Source organism: Chiloscyllium punctatum, chromosome 22, assembly GCF_047496795.1.
Source record: "Chiloscyllium punctatum isolate Juve2018m chromosome 22, sChiPun1.3, whole genome shotgun sequence".
Taxonomy (NCBI): Eukaryota; Metazoa; Chordata; class Chondrichthyes; order Orectolobiformes; family Hemiscylliidae; genus Chiloscyllium; species Chiloscyllium punctatum.
Genome location: NC_092760.1, coordinates 88,377,510 through 88,393,356, shown reverse-complemented (window position 1 = coordinate 88,393,356; position 15,847 = coordinate 88,377,510). Strand labels below are relative to the sequence as shown.

General features: G+C 39.5%; 1 protein-coding gene across 2 annotated transcripts in view; it reads right to left on the bottom strand.

Annotated features, from left to right (window-relative positions):
* Positions 1–5,919: 5,919 nt before the first annotated feature.
* Positions 5,920–15,847, bottom strand: part of e2f8 (E2F transcription factor 8) — a 49,821-nt gene continuing 39,893 nt past the window's right edge. Inside the window, exons 11-15 of one of the 2 annotated variants that reach the window (XR_011963775.1) lie at positions 14,960–15,247; positions 14,630–14,765; positions 12,561–12,967; positions 7,715–7,803; positions 7,185–7,296 (exon numbers count right to left, since the gene is read on the bottom strand). Coding sequence is in view for 1 of the 2 variants with exons in the window: in XM_072592789.1 (XP_072448890.1) it covers positions 7,099–7,296; positions 12,561–12,967; positions 14,630–14,765; positions 14,960–15,247 (1,029 nt within the window). In the remaining variant the exon portion in view is untranslated. Of the gene's footprint in view, positions 7,297–7,714; positions 7,804–12,560; positions 12,968–14,629; positions 14,766–14,959; positions 15,248–15,847 lie in introns of both variants that reach the window. The other variant, XM_072592789.1, reaches the window with a different exon arrangement.

The window sequence follows — 15,847 nt, the reverse complement described above, 5'->3', positions numbered from 1 at the left end:
AGTATTTCAATACTAGTGACCTTGAGAAGATTTGAAGCTCAGGTTGAGGTCTGGATGTAGGTTTGCTCCCTGAGCTGGAAGGTTCATTTTCAGACATTTTGTCATCATATTAGGCAACATCTTCAGTGAGCCTCTGAATGAAGCACTGGTGGTGTAGCCCATTTTTCTATTTAAATGGTTGAGTTTCCTAGGGTTGGCGATGCCATTTCCTATGGTGATGTCATTTCCTGTTCTTTTTCTCAGAGGGTGTTAAATGGGATCCAAGTCAATGTGGTTGTTGATAGAGTTCCAGTTGGCATACCACGCTTCTAGGAACTCTCGTGCGTGTCTCTGTTTGGCTTGTCCTAGGATGGTTATGTTGTGCCAGTCAAAATGGTGTCCTTCCTCATCCATATGTAAAGATACTAGTAAGGGTGGGTCATGTTGCTTTGCGGCTAGTTGACGTTCATGTATCCTGGTGGCTAGTTTTCTGTCTGTTTGTCCAATGTAGTGTTTGTTACAGTTCTTGCAAGGTATTATATGTCTGAAAACGAACCTTCCAGCTCAGTGAGCAAACCTACATCCAGTATTTCAATATATTTCACACATAGTGCCCTTGAGCGACCATCCTCAAAAATCTCCTTTTCTGATCTTATGATGGAGGGAAGGTCATTGATGAAACAGCTGAAAATAGTTGGGCCTCAGACACTACCCTTAGGAACTCCTACAGAGTTGTCCTGAAGCTGAGATGATTGACCTTCCACAACTAAAAGCATTTTCCTTTGCGCTGGGTATGGCTTCACTCAAGCAGAGTTTTCATCTCATCTCCAAGACTTTGATGCCACACCGAGCCAAATGCTGGTTTGATGTCAAGGGCAATCACTCTCACCTCCTCTGGAATCCAGGTCTTTTGTCCATGTTTGGATCAAGCCTGGAATGAGGTCAGCAGCCAAGTAGTCCTGGTGGAAAATAAACTGAGCACCTGTGAGCAAATAATTCCTTTGCAAATGCTATTTGATAGTACTGTTGATGACCCCATTAGCTGTACTGGAACATGTTAATTACAGGCACAATTAATTCTGGAGAACAAGTCTTCAGCATTATTGCTATAATGTTGTCAGGGCTTTGAAGTATCCAGTGCCTTCAGTAATTTCTCTATATGACATGGAATTGTATTAGGTGAAGACTGGCACCTGGTGCTGCCGAGCTCAAGAGGCTGAGATGAATCATTAAAATTATGCTGCCTTGTCTTTTGTATTGATGTACTGAGCTCCCCATTATTGAAAATAGGGATATTTGTGAAACCTCCACATCCAAATTATTGTTTAATTGTCCACTACCATTCATGTCTGGATTGCAGAGCACGGACCTAATCCATTGATTTTTGGAATCACTGAGCCCTGTTCATTGATCCTGTTTCGCCTTTTGGTAAACGATTCCTGTTTTAGTTTCACCAGATTGACATGTCAGCCTGGTGTGACTAATGGCCTGCACCCTTCATCAATCCACGATATGTCCCTGGCTTGACAGTAGGGGATATTTTAGGCCATGATATTATAGATTATGGTTGTCTAAGATTGAATTATCTTTCAATAAGTAATAATTTTGATTTGATTAGGCAAGCGAGGAATTAAATTACATTTTGTTTAAGTGTAGCTAATTGTAAAACACTTTTTTTAAAAAAGAAGAATAGTCATATGGCTCAGGTTGTAAGTTTAAAGCAGATGTTCAAAGAAATAAAAACTAAAGTCTATTTTCCTATACCTTAGAACCTAAATTCTCAAATAACATCATGAGCCTCCATTATATAGTCTATGGAAAATTCTTGTTTAAATTTCACAATATGATTAAATTTTTACTGTTTGATAAATTGTCTTGAGTGTACATGTACAAAGGCATGAAGAATATAGAACTATGTTTCTAATGTCAAAGCTCAATTAAAAGAAATCAAATCAAAAATAATTTACCTGCAAACTTTGGTGGTGTTGTAGAAAGGAGAGACCTAGGGGCTCGGGTACATAATTCTTTGAAATTTGCATCACAGGTAGACAGGGTGATCAAGAAGGCATTTAGCATGCTTGCCTTCATTGCCCAGACCTTTGAGTATAGAAGTTAGATGTCATGTTGAAGTAACAAAGGACATTGATAAAGCCTCTTCTGGAATACTGTGTGCAGTTCTGGTTGCCCTGTTTTTGTAAGGATATTATTATACTGGAGAGGGTTCAGAAGGTTTACCAGGATGTTGCTGGGAATGGAGGTTTGAGTTATAAAAATAGGCTAGATAGGCTATGAATCTATTCATTGGAGTGTAGGAAATCGAGGGATGATGTTATAGAGGTTTATAAAATCATGAGGGGCATAGATAAGGTGAATATCAAGGGTCTTTTCCCTAATGGGGGAGACTTCAAAAGTAGGGGGCATAGGTTTAAGGTGAGAAAAGAAAGATTTAAAAAAGATATTGGGGGCAACTTTTTCACACAGATATATGGAATTCATATATGGAATGAACTGCCAGAGAAAGTGGTGAATAGATGGTGTAACAATGTTTGGATAAGTTCGTGAATAGGAAGTGTTTGGAGGGATATGGGCCAAGCACAGGCAGATGGGACTAGTTTAGTGTGGGAACATAGTCAGTGTGGATTGGTTGGGCCGAAGGGTCTGTTTCCATGCTATATGACTCTATGATTGTTTTTACGGCTTCAGATAATCTAACAGGTGTGAGAGTGTGTCGAAGTAAAAAAAGGTTCTTATGCAAAGACACAGTTTTTAAAATGGTACAAGTTGCAAAACTAAGCCATTATAATATGTAAGAGGTCTATGTATATTAATTTGTATTGCTACTTTGACCTTTAATTTGTTTTTGGCATCAACAGTTGTGTTGAAGTCTCACATAACTCTTTCAGTTAAGGATAGGTTTTGGAGAAGATACTTAGATATATCATTATTAAAACAACCAGGGCTGGCAGTACACACTCTAAGCAGATGCATAGATTGTTCTGCTTATCTTTACCAAGATAAAATAAAATCTTAATCTTTATCAAGATCTACGAAGTTAATAGCTAAGACGACAAGTTGTCTTAAAAGAGATGATGTTACAAAGTGATTGGCCTGTCAAAGAATAAATCAGGAGCTACATTTCCCCCAACTTTTGTTCCTGCTGAGTAAATCTCCAACATCTGTACACAACAGTGACCATGCAGCTGTGAGAGGATGTTGATTTGGAGTCAAGAGGAATGATGTCATAAGATGATCATCACTTTTAAAGAAACAGTTAGGAGTTGGGCATCTACTGTTTGGCCAACCTAAGATTGATCAGGTGTTGCCCATGCATTAGCATTTTAGTTTAGGAGATATTTGATCATGCACAGAGAGGAGGGTACTTGCTACTTAGGGTTAATAAATGCTGATTCTTACTGGTTTGGTGCACAAGAGAGGACGAAAAGGAGAACTTGTCATCAGTCAATCAGTTTTACGATCTTGTGAACCTAACTAAATCGACCAAAAATCACTGCTTTCATTATGTATAATTTATTTTGTACTTGTCATGATAAACTTAAACTCTGTAAAACTTGTGGAAACATACTTGCACCAAGATGTTCTTGTAACTAATCAGGATGAGTAAATGTGTGGATTAGCTCTCTCACACTCAGTATTACAATTGGAATAACCAAGTCAGTGACATAATCAGATACAGTATTCTTTAAAGTCATGAATTTGAATATTCCTGATAGCCCATAACATCTCATTGATAATTAGTTGTGTTGTTAGATTTGCTTGAACTATCTCATTTTACATGGGTGCGCCACACAACATAAAGGATTTTCTTGGTCTTCTCAAACAGGACTTCATCTCTATAAGGACTGTGAAGTGGTCACTCTTACTAATATTATAAATGGATCTGTACATTATGATATATTGATTATTGAGATGAGTTCAAGTAAATTTTCCCTCTAGCCGGTTCCCTCATTGACTGTTACAGACCCGGTTTAGCAGTGATGTCTTTATGGACTAGGTCAACTTGATCAGTAGTGGTACTGCCAAGTCACTCTTGATGGCCATTGAAGTCCCCGAGTATATTCTGTGACTTTACAATCCTCACTGCATCCTCCAAATATTGTGCAACATGAAAGAGTACAGATTAAATGAAGGTATGGAGGGGGAAGGAGATTGCAGTAGGTGGTAATCAGTCATTTCCTTGACTTGAATGCCATAAGACTTCATAGGATCTGGAGTTAATGTTGACTCCTAAGGCAGTTCATTTCTAACTGTGTACCTTGGTGCCACCACATCTGGCTGATTAATCCTATTGGTGAGTCAGGATAAACTAAGGGAGGGTGATTGTGGTTTAGCTGAGAACAGAGGATAATGTTCTGAGGAGAACTATCTAAGATGGGGTGGAGTAGCAGTGCTGTGTGCAAGCTCTTGGTCTGGGGCTTTTCTGCCTCTGTCTGCTTTTTTTGTCTTGTTTCTTTACTTTTGCTCATTTTCTCTGTTTCTGCTTTGATTCTTTTATCGCCTTTCTCAGTATATTTAGGGGAGACGATGGCCTAGTGGGATTATCACTGGGCTGTCGATCCAGAAACCCAGGTAATGTTCCAGGGACCCTGGTTTGAATTCCACCTCAGCAGATGATGGAATTTGAATTCAATGAATACCTGGAATTAAGAATCTAATAAATACTATCAATCCATTGCCAACTGTTGAAAAAAAAAACCCATCTGGTTTACTAATGTGCTTTTGGAAAGGAAACTGCCATCCTTACCTGGTCTGGTCTACATGTGACTCCAGAACCACAGCAATGTGGTTGACTCTCGACTGCCCTCTTGGTAATTAGGGATGGGTAATAAATGCTGCCCAGCCAGCAACACCCTCATTCTGTTCCAGAATTTTAGATTAATTATTTACAGTATGGAAACAGGCCCTTCAGCCCAACAAGTCCACACCGACTCTCCGAAGAGTAACCCACCCAGACCCATTCCCCTGACTAATGCACCTAAACACTATGGGCAATTTAGCATGGCCAATTCACCTGACCTGCACATCTTTGGACTGTGGGAGGAAACCGGAGCACCCGGAGGTAACCCACGCAGACACAGTCGCCAGAGATGGGAACTGAACCTGGATCCCTGGCGCTGTGAGGCAGCAGTGCTAACCACTGAGCCACCATGACGCCCCAAATTTAAAAAATATTCAGTGGGGTGACAGTGGGCACAACCTCCTGAGTGTGTGGCAGAAGAGAGATCTAGTCCTGTGGCTTGGAGGAGAATGCGGGCCCTCCAGTGCAGAGAGGAGTTAGCTAGCACTGTGATGTGGAGAGGAGAGGGAGAGCAGGGGTAAAATGGTATGGAAGAGAAAGCATGGGCCCAGCGGTATGGAGGAGAGAGTGAGTCCTGTAGTGTAGCAGGGTGAGCAGGCCCAGCTATTCAAGATAATGGCATCGGCATAGTAGGCCCATCTGCTCCAGGCTGGCCACATTTTTTTCCCTCTCATCTTTTTTTCTTTCTTTTTCTTTTCTTCACCTTCCTGATGTCATGGAAAGACCAGAGCAATGGCAGTGGTGACTGGAGTGGGGACAGCTGGCTTCATAGGCTCAATGCGTGGACTCCTGGAATTGGTGGTGAGGTGTCAGTTGCAGCGATGGTGGAGTAGGCCTGGAGCAGGGACCTCACATAAGTCCTGGAGTTATGTTTTGAGGTCCCAGCTGATGAAGATTAATTCTATTTAAATACTTTCTTTTTGTTTTTTGTACCTCAAAATGATGCCAAATTGTGGCAACAGAACACTTCTCACTGTGTCTCCTAGATATGTGATAATAAATCATTCATTAATATGCTGTGAAATTTTAACTATTTAAGTAAGATGTTATTAAGTTAATTTAGTGTCACAGCAATACATGGAGGCAGAATTAAAGTATTCTGAGATTCAGTTTACTGCACCAGTACCAATGGACTACAGTGACCTCACCGCTGTCCAGGAAAATAAGCAAACAGCCAACTATTTTGCTTAATAATTCATCTTGACAATAAAAATACATGAACACACAAACACAATCTATTATATTATAAAAGTCACCAAACTGTTTGAAAGCACTTCAATATATGGAAATTTAGCTGTACATATTTATTCTGAAATGGACATAGTACAGAACCACATGACAATATAAATAAATTCAAATAGTTGGACAGAAACTTGATTGGACTAACAAAAATTATAAGCTCTTTACTGGGGCTTCCACATTTTAAAGATTTAATTGTGAAACCCTCAGAAATGATGAGAAACCTAGAACAATCTATAGGTCACAGTACTTGTTCAGATTGGTTTTACAAGAGATAGTGACATCTAAAATTGGATAAGCATATCAATTTGAAATTTAATTTCATTTAAAGTTAATGCTTTAATGTTATACATAAATACAGCACAATATGTAAAGATACAGTACTTTTATGTATTTCCCCAATGGATTATTCCGGAACTATGCACATTCTCAGTTTCAAACAAACAATTATCCGGTGATTTTACATCCAATACAAGATGTTCTGTGTCATCTTAAATTTATGTTGACCAATTTTGTTCAGTAACAATGGCCATCTAATATATTCTTTTCTTAAATGGAGAATGGGCTGACTTTACAGTACATATATTTCTGTGCTGGGGACATCATCCCCAATTCATGCCATAAACGTCATTCCAGTGTTAATTTGCAGCTGATGTGGACAATGGTTGCACCATTTATATATATAAACAGTAAACTAACCCTAGGTAGGATGGTATACATTCTACTGTTTCACTTGTATAATGTGCAAAGTAAATATTCCTTAGTTTGTAATTCTAGCCATAGTTAACCATAGTACTTACATGAATATGGTTCTGTGTTGAATTTTTATTCTGCTGAAGCAGAAGATCACAGTTTTGTAAATTATGACATCACATTGGTACAATGTAAACTTCAAGAGAATCCCTTAGAGCAATATGCGCTGCCAGATAACATTTTTTAAAAAATCATTGGATTAAACGCAAATTATGCGTTACATATTTAGAATGTACCCCAAGAATTGTTCATAATCTAGCAATACATTAAAACTCTTATAGACCATTCTGGATTTACCAGCTGTTCTATTGTCATTGAAAATCTTCAGTGCAGACCTCAAGCTTTCGTTGAGGAAGGGGCAAGTTTCCTGCAGGACTTTTGTTATTGCCGTTGGTGACAACAACGGGTACTGATGACAGGATGGAAGCTGATGATGGACCTCCTGGAGTACGGAAAAAGCTCTCCCTGTTGACTGACTGAGCACCCTCGGGTGTGGCTGGCACACTTGGCTGTAATACGCAAGAGATCATTAGTAACTAGTTAAAAGCAATTGCACATTATCATTTTGTTTCATCTACAGTTAAGGATATACTTCATGACCGTTGCTGAATTTGCTACCCAAGCAAGTTATTTGGCAGTACTGTGATGGAATAGTCTTGCACCGCTTTCAGATTATACATGTTAGCAGAATATACAGCTTCTCTTACAGCTACACATTCTTCTAAAGTTGTTTTCAAGACTACAAAGCCTTCTCTCAAAAAATAGATATTGTATTTGGTGCAAAAGTATACATTCAAAATTCATGAAGCTTTTGTATTAGACTATATAGTTCAATGTTAGATATCATAATCATTTAGAAAGGCACACCACTTCAACAAGGAATAATAATATCCTCTCAAGGGCATGATGAGTAAATATTGAACTCACTTCAATCAGAAGCAGGTTGCTCCAGCTTCTCAATCCAGAAAAAAAAACTCATAAAGATCTTCTATCCCTCAATCCTTGTGTTTATATTGCTAAATGCAAATTATATGATACCAATTAGTCATCCTGAATTATGGCAATATTTTGAAGTGTGAAAATTGCGTATATTGTATTGTTTCTTCCATAGCAAATCTAATTTTTAAAATAAATTCAAAAACACCATTATCCCACCAGACCACAGAGAGCAGATGTGATGCACGTAATTGTAATTTAGAGTAGGACCATCATTAAGCTCCAATTTTCAATGTGGGGAGCTCAAGATGTTTGCAAGGAACTGGAGTTGGGGTCCACAATACAACAGAAAGAGCAGCATTAAGATACTGTATAGTACAAGATTAATTCCTGAAATCAATGGAGATCAGTATTTCTAGAAGCTCACAGGCAAGGACCTACATACTTCACAACTTGGTGAATAATGCATTTTGCAGTTCAAAAGGATGCTGTTACCTGAAGATCTAATGAACACAGTAAAAGGTTTTTAGTCCAAATCCTCTCCTACCTGTTTTAGCCAATGACAACATTACTTGTATTTTTTTCTGTTGCATCTTTAATCTAACTTACCCATAAAAACAACAATGCCATTCACCTCAACTGCTCCTTGTCGTAGCATGTTCCATATTCAAACTACAAAGTAGAGTCTACATCTTCTGGAAGTCTACCTCACTAAACTCTATCATTATTTGAAAGAACTCTATTAAGTCAACAATAGATTTTTACAACTAAAACACAGCTACACGCTGAACAAGTTGCTGCTTCATGCAAAGCCTGGACATTTGCATGGGACTTCATCCAACTGAAACTCCTGTAACTTATACAGTGTATACACTGTTTTTGAAGTTAAAGTGGGTGGTCAGAAGAATACCTAAAGGAAAGAAAATCCTATTGAATGGATGTACAAGTGGTTAAATTAAAAGAAACATAGCAATAAAAACAGAAAGTTGGAGAAACTCAATAAGTCTGGCACATTTGTGGAGACAGAAACAGAGTTGGTGAGGTAAGAGTGACTGTCCCTGACATCAAAGCTGATGTCACACTTTGACAAATGCAAAGAGCTCTGGCAAAACTGGAGTTAATGGGAATCAGAGAAAAATTCTCCTGTGGTTAGATTCATACCTTGCACATGGAACAATGATTGTGCTATTTGGAGTCCAATCACCTCAGCTCCAGATCACTACAGGAGTTCCTCAGAGTATTGACCTTGGCCTAAATATCTTTAATTGTTTCATCAGTGACCTTCCTTCCATCATGATGACTGCACAATGTTCAGCACCATTCACAACTCCTCAGATCCTGAAATTGTCCATTCCCAAATGCAGCTAGACCTGGACAATATCTAGGTTTAGGGTGACAAGTAGCAAGTACTATTTGCATTACACTGGTACTAGACAATTAGCTTCTCCAACAAGAGATAATCTAACAACAGCCTCTTTACATTCAATGATATCACCATCACTGAATGCCATCACCACTAATATCCTAGGGATTAACATTGACCAAAAACTGAATTGGTCTAGTTTTATAAGTAATGTGGCTACAAGGCCGTGTCAGAGACTAGGAATCTTGAAGTGAATAACTCACCTCCTGAATCCCCAAGGCTGTCCACCAACTATCAGTTAAATCAGAAATGTGATAGAATTCAATCACACGCCTGGTTGAGTGCAGCCCCAACATGTAAAAGCTTGACACCATCCAGGACAATGCAGCCCACTGAGTGGCACCACACCCACAAGAATTCACTCCTTTCACCACCCAAGTTCACTATCAACAGAATCCACTACAGAAATTCACAATTGCTCCTTAGACAGCACCTTCCAAATCCATGACTATTACCACCTAAAAAGACAAGGGCAGCAGATAGACAGGAATACCATCAGATGCAAGTTTTCCTCCAAGCCACTCACCATTCAGATTTGGAAATGCATTGCTTTATTTTCAGGGTCTTAGTCCTGAAACTCCCTCCCTAATGGCAAAATGGATGGCAACAGTTCAAGAAGGCAGCTCAAGGCAGTATGTATTGCCAATACATGATGGCCACTGAGTAATGCCCACATTATGAATGAAATTTCAAAAAAAGCTAATATTTTGATTCTAATATGACTATTCTTTGACTCTTTCAATGACTTAAATCATTAAGTCTGTTTCTCTCTCCACAAATGTTGCCAGACCTGCTGAGTTTTCCCATAATTTGTTTTTATTTCAGATTTCCCAACATCTGCAGTATTTTGCTTTTATGAAAAAAATCACAGCAGATTGACAACACCCACTTAGAAATATGCATCATTTGGAAACTTTACATCTGCTTTCACCCAAATAGAAAGGATAATATTCTGACGTGTATCAAAGCCACAGAATATCCGGCTTCCATGATGACTCAATGGGTAAATGTACTCGATATGGAAATGAACAACAGAACAGTCTGTATCAGTGATCTGCTTAAAGTTTATTCATCTCAACTGTCAATGTTATTTGAAGCTTGCTATATAGGGATGGAAAAAAAGAGGTGGTCAAGATAGAGGACTCACTCATGATTGATATCAATGGTCAATTCCTGAGTAACTCAGGACGTACCATATCCACTGTACCCAGTGGATGTGGTTTACCTAGACTTCCATAAGGCCTTTGATAAGGTGCCACACGGGAGGCTGCTGAGCAGTGAGGGCCCATGGTGTTCGAGGTGAGCTACTGGTATGGATTGAGGATTGACTGCCTGACAGAAGGCAGAGAGTTGGAATAAAAGGTTCTTTTTCGGAATGACAGCTGGTGACAAGCGGTGTCCCGCAGGGTTCAGTGTTGGAGCCGCAGCTGTTCACATTATATATTAATGATCTGGATGAAGGGACTGGGGGCATTCTAGCCAAGTTTGCCAATGATACAAAGTTAGGTGGACAGGCAGGTAGGACTGAGGAAGTGGGGAGGCTGCAGAAGGATCTAGACAGTTTGGAATAGTGGTCCAGGAAATGGCTGATGGAATTCAATGTGAGCAAATGCGAGGTCTTGCACTTTGGAAAAAAGAATACGCGTGTGGACTACTTTCTAAACGGTGAGAACATTCGTAAAGCCAAAGTACAGAGGGATCTGGGAGTGCTAGCTGAGGATTCTCTAAAGGTAAACATGCAGGTTGAGCCCATAATTAAGAAAGCGAATGCAATGTTGTCAATTATCTCAAGAGGGTTGGAATATAAAAGCACTGTTGTGCTATTGAGACTTTATACAGCTCTGGTTAGGTTTGGAGTACTGTGTCCAGTTTTGGTCCCCACACCTCAGGAAGGACATACTGGCACTGGAACGTGTCCAGCGGAGATTCACACGGATGATCCCTGGAATGGTAGGTCTAACATATGAGGAACGGCTGAGGATCCTGGGATTGTATTCATTGGAGTTTAGAAGATTAAGGGGAGATCTAATAGAAACTTACAAGATAATACATGGCTTGGAGAGGGTGGACGCTAGGAAATTGTTTCTGTTAGGCGAGGAGACTAGGACTCGTGGACACAGCCTTAGAATTAGAGGAGGTAAATTCAGAACAGAAATGCGGAGACATTTCTTCAGCCAGAGAGTGGTGGGCCTGTGGAATTCATTGCCGCAGAGTGCAGTGGAGGCTGGGACGCTAAATGTCTTCAAGGCAGAAATTGATAAATTCTTGATGTCACAAGGAATTAAGGGCTATGGGGAGAATGCGGGTAAGTGGAGTTGAAATGCCCATCAGCCAAGATTGAATGGTGGGGTGGACTCGATGGGCCGAATGGCCTTACTTCCGCTCCTATGTCTTATGGTCTTATATGGTGGGAGATGGTCATTGTTTCTGTTTGGTTTAGGCAGCGAAAACAGAAGGGAAGTTGCATTTATATAACCACTTCCCATGATTACTAGAAGTTTCAAAACCATTTTACAATCATTACTTATGAAATGTTGTCACCATGAGAACATTGGAAATGTGGAAGCTAATTAGCATTCAGCAAAATCCCATTTACAACAATGTGACAATAAACAGACAATCTGTTTAATATGATTGAGGGATTAATATTGGTCAGAACACTGGGGATAATGCTACTGCTAGTCTTTGAAAGAAGTACTATTCACCAGAGCAGACAAATGGGATCTTGGTTTAATATATCATCCAAAAGACAGCACAGCCAACAGTGCAGTGCTTCCGCAAGATTGCACAGGAACATCAGCACTGATTTTTATGGTCAGCCTGAAGTGCGACTTGAACTTAGAAGCTTGTGATTTAGAGGCATTTGTGCTACCATGCTGAGTAATAGTAGGTTATTTCAAGATCAAGGATTGGCCAAAATTGAAAACTAGAAAATAGAGCAAAATTTACTGCTTATACATTCTTTCCATCAGGCCAAGTAGGAAAGCAGAAATTTAGGATTTATTTTTCTCCTCATGCATACTGAGAATATTAACATTTTCCCCACAATCTCAGTTGAGAAACATCTTTGTACACACCTGGAATCAAACTAAGAATCAGTTGGTTATGGCATGGATTCTGCAAGGTGCAGTTCATGCATTTCTTTCTTCTGGACAAATGAAGAGTCGAGAGTGTGGTGCTGGAAAAGCATAGCCGGTCAGGCAGCATCCAAGGAGCAGGAGAATCGACGTTTTGGGAATAAGCCCTTCATCACGAATTCTACGGATGCTACCCGACCTTCTGTGCTTTTCTAGCACCACACTCTTGACTCTGATAACTCCAGCACCTGCTGTTCTCACTTTCCCTCTAGATTAATGAAGCCTTACTGAATAAAGTATTTGAACATATTCATTGCAATTTAGTGACTTAGCTCACCTGCTGTATACTAATCAATGCTACAGGCTGTCCATTCAGCTGATGCTGAGGAGAAACTGGTTTAACAAAAATCATTTTTCCTTGTTGTAGATTGATGTTTCCTGTGAGAGGACTAGCTTGTTCTGGAGGAGCAGTTGTCATTGTAGGCCCTTGACTCACTGAAAAGTGTACACCAGGGTTGATCAAGCCAAGATTCTGCAGTGTGAAATTCAGAATTCCTGGGCTAGGACTGTGAATAGGAAAGTGATGACCTGAAGACGTGAAGGATGTGATGTTGGCTTGGCTCACGACAGGAAGAGAAGCAACAGAAGAAGCTACTGCCATTGGATAAGGCAATTTCAGAGGGGTTATATGTGTAGCAGAGAAATTAGCTGGTGAATAGTCTGAAGTAGTCATTGATGTAACACCTACAAAGAGAGAGAACATTTTAATAACTCATTTGCAAAGCAAAAATTATTTTTATTTATACTATTGGAAAACAAACAATATATATTGTAGAGTAATAGAGATGTACAGCACAGAAACAGACCCTTTAGTCTAACTCATCCATGCTAACCAGATGCCCTAAATTAATCTAGGCCTATTTGCATATCTCTTTAAACCTTTACTATTCAAATATTCATCCAGATGCCTTTTAAATGCTGCAATTGTAGCCACCTCCACCACTTCCTCTGGCAGCTCTTTCTGGATATATTCCACCCCTTTGCGTGAAAAAGTTGCCCTTCAGGTCCATTTTAAATCTTTCCTCTCTCACCCTAAACCTATGCCCTCTAGTTCTGGACTCCCCCAACACAGGGAAGAGTTTGTCTATTTACCCTATCCATGCACCTCATGATTTTATAAACCACCATCAGATCACTCCTCAGCCTCCGACGATCCAGGGAAAACAGCCCCAGCCTATTCAGCCTCTCCCTGGAGCTCATAACGTCCAACCCTGGCGACATCCTTGTAAATCTTTTCTGAACCCTTTCATGTTTCACCACATTCTTTCTGGAGGAGGGAAACTAGAATTGCACACAAAATTCCAAAAGTGGCTGAACCAATATCCTGTATAGTCACAACACCATCTCCCAACTCCAATACTCAATGCTCTGACCAATAAAGGAAAGCATACTAAACACTTTCTTCACTATCTTATCCACCTGAGATACAGAACTGGCTCGAAGGCAGAAGTCAGAGGGTGGCAATGGAGGGTTGCTTTTTAGACTGGAGACCTGTGACCAATAGTGTTCCATAATGGTGCTAGGTTCACTGCTTTTCAACATTGATATAGATGGTTTGGTTTTGAATGCAGGAGATATAGTTATTAAGTTTGCAGATGACACCAAAATTGGAGGTGTAGAGGACAGCAAAGAAGGTTACCTCAGAGTACAATGAGGTTTTGATCACATGGGTCAATGGGCTGAGGAGTAGGAGATGGAGTTTGATTTAGTTAAATTTCAGTTGCTGCATTTTGGAAAGGCAAATCAAGCAGGACTTATACCCAATGGTAAGATCATGGAGAGTGTTGATGAACAAAGAGACCTTGCAGTGCAGGTTCATTGTTCCTATACTGATGCAAGATTTGAACCAAAAATTTCTGAACAACAAGCCAAACAGTGACCAAAACAATCGCCATCCATCCTCTCCTTTCACTCCCCCTTGTGAAAAGCTCAATTTACCTGGCTTTAAGGAACTGCCACAAAACAGTTTTGCAAGGAATTTGTGAGGAATTGAAGTGCAAGACAAAGGAATAAAATTAAAAGAAATTAAAATTAAAATTAAAAGGAATAAAATTAAAAGAAATCTGTCCCAAGATCGAAGGAACTTTAAATGAATTTTAACATAAATAAGACACTACCTCAGCAGCTGTTCTGAGATAGTAACAGCAAGTTGCAGCAGAATATCAAATGGTGCTTTTCTATGGATTTGTGCAGCAGTTATAAAGATGCTTTTGCTCCCCCAGCCGAATGATTGTGCTAATAATGACAAGTGCATTATTCATTCTCTACTTTCACAAATGAAAAAATAATGTTCTTACAAGCATCACACAGTTTGAATCTCTTGAACATGAAGGTTTAATCACAAACCTGATGATGGTGAATGGTAAAGCTGATGCTCTGGTGAGGGGACACAGTTATTTTTCATTTCAGGAGATCCGTTGCTTGCATTATTGAAAGATGCCTGCTGTGGCAATGGGATAAGGTATCCTGATGGTATTACAGTCTGAAACAAATTCAAATAATACATGGGGACAACCAATCAAGATTTAAAGAAAATTGAAATCATGCAGTAATAAAATGCACAGATTGCTCCAATGAAACAAAAACTAACAATTGCAACAGAAAACTGATTTCAGCTTGTTGGTTGAAGGTTCATTTCGCAAATTGCAATATCAATTTGTAAAGTCAAGATCTCACCTCAGAAATAGAATGAAGGGCAGGAAATGCAATTGCCACTGGAACAGCTTTCACTGCAGTGGCTTTTCCTTCTGATGTAATAATCCCACTCTTCTCTTCATTCTCAAGGTAACATTCAACACTATGCTCTAGTTTTTCAGAGCTGAGACTCTTGTCTTCTGGGGCATTAAGGAACTCTGGATCAAGATGCAAAGCCCTTGGGGAAGCCCGATTAGTTATGAAGCTTCTGCGAGCCTTTAGCCTCGCTTGATGAATCTCAAAAAACTCAACTTTGTTTGACGAAGGGCCCTTCAAGCAAAATGTAGGCAAAGTTAAATTTTTCTGTTTTCTGGTTTAGGTTCTGTACTTAGCATAAAAATATAAATCCAAGATATTGGGTTTTGTGCAAGCTGCAAAGTCAGGCACCAATTATAGCAATTTTGACATCAAGATGCATTGGAAACATTCAATTACACAATAAAAATTTTCTGTTCATTATCATATTGCTCTTTTTGGCAGGTGGCTGTGCGCAAATGGGTGACTTGCTTCCTGCATTACAACAGTGACTGTATTTCAAAAACAATGCATTGGTCATAAAGTGGTTTGGGAGGTCATGAAATGTACACATAATAAAACTTCTCTACAGATTTATCAACAAACAATCGAAAATCAAATGCAAAATGAAATCTCCAAATTGAACTTGACAGCCAACCTAATGTAAAAAACAAGCAGCACCAATATGTTTGTGATACCACTATCTTTGTTTTAGTCAGCTAGCTGCCCACAAATGGAACATTTTAAATGCTCCACGTCAAATTATTGAAAAAAAAATACAGGGCTGAATCTTACCATATACTGGCAAAATGTTATTCCATTTCTGGAATGTCCTGGAGGAAGCCCAGTGAATTT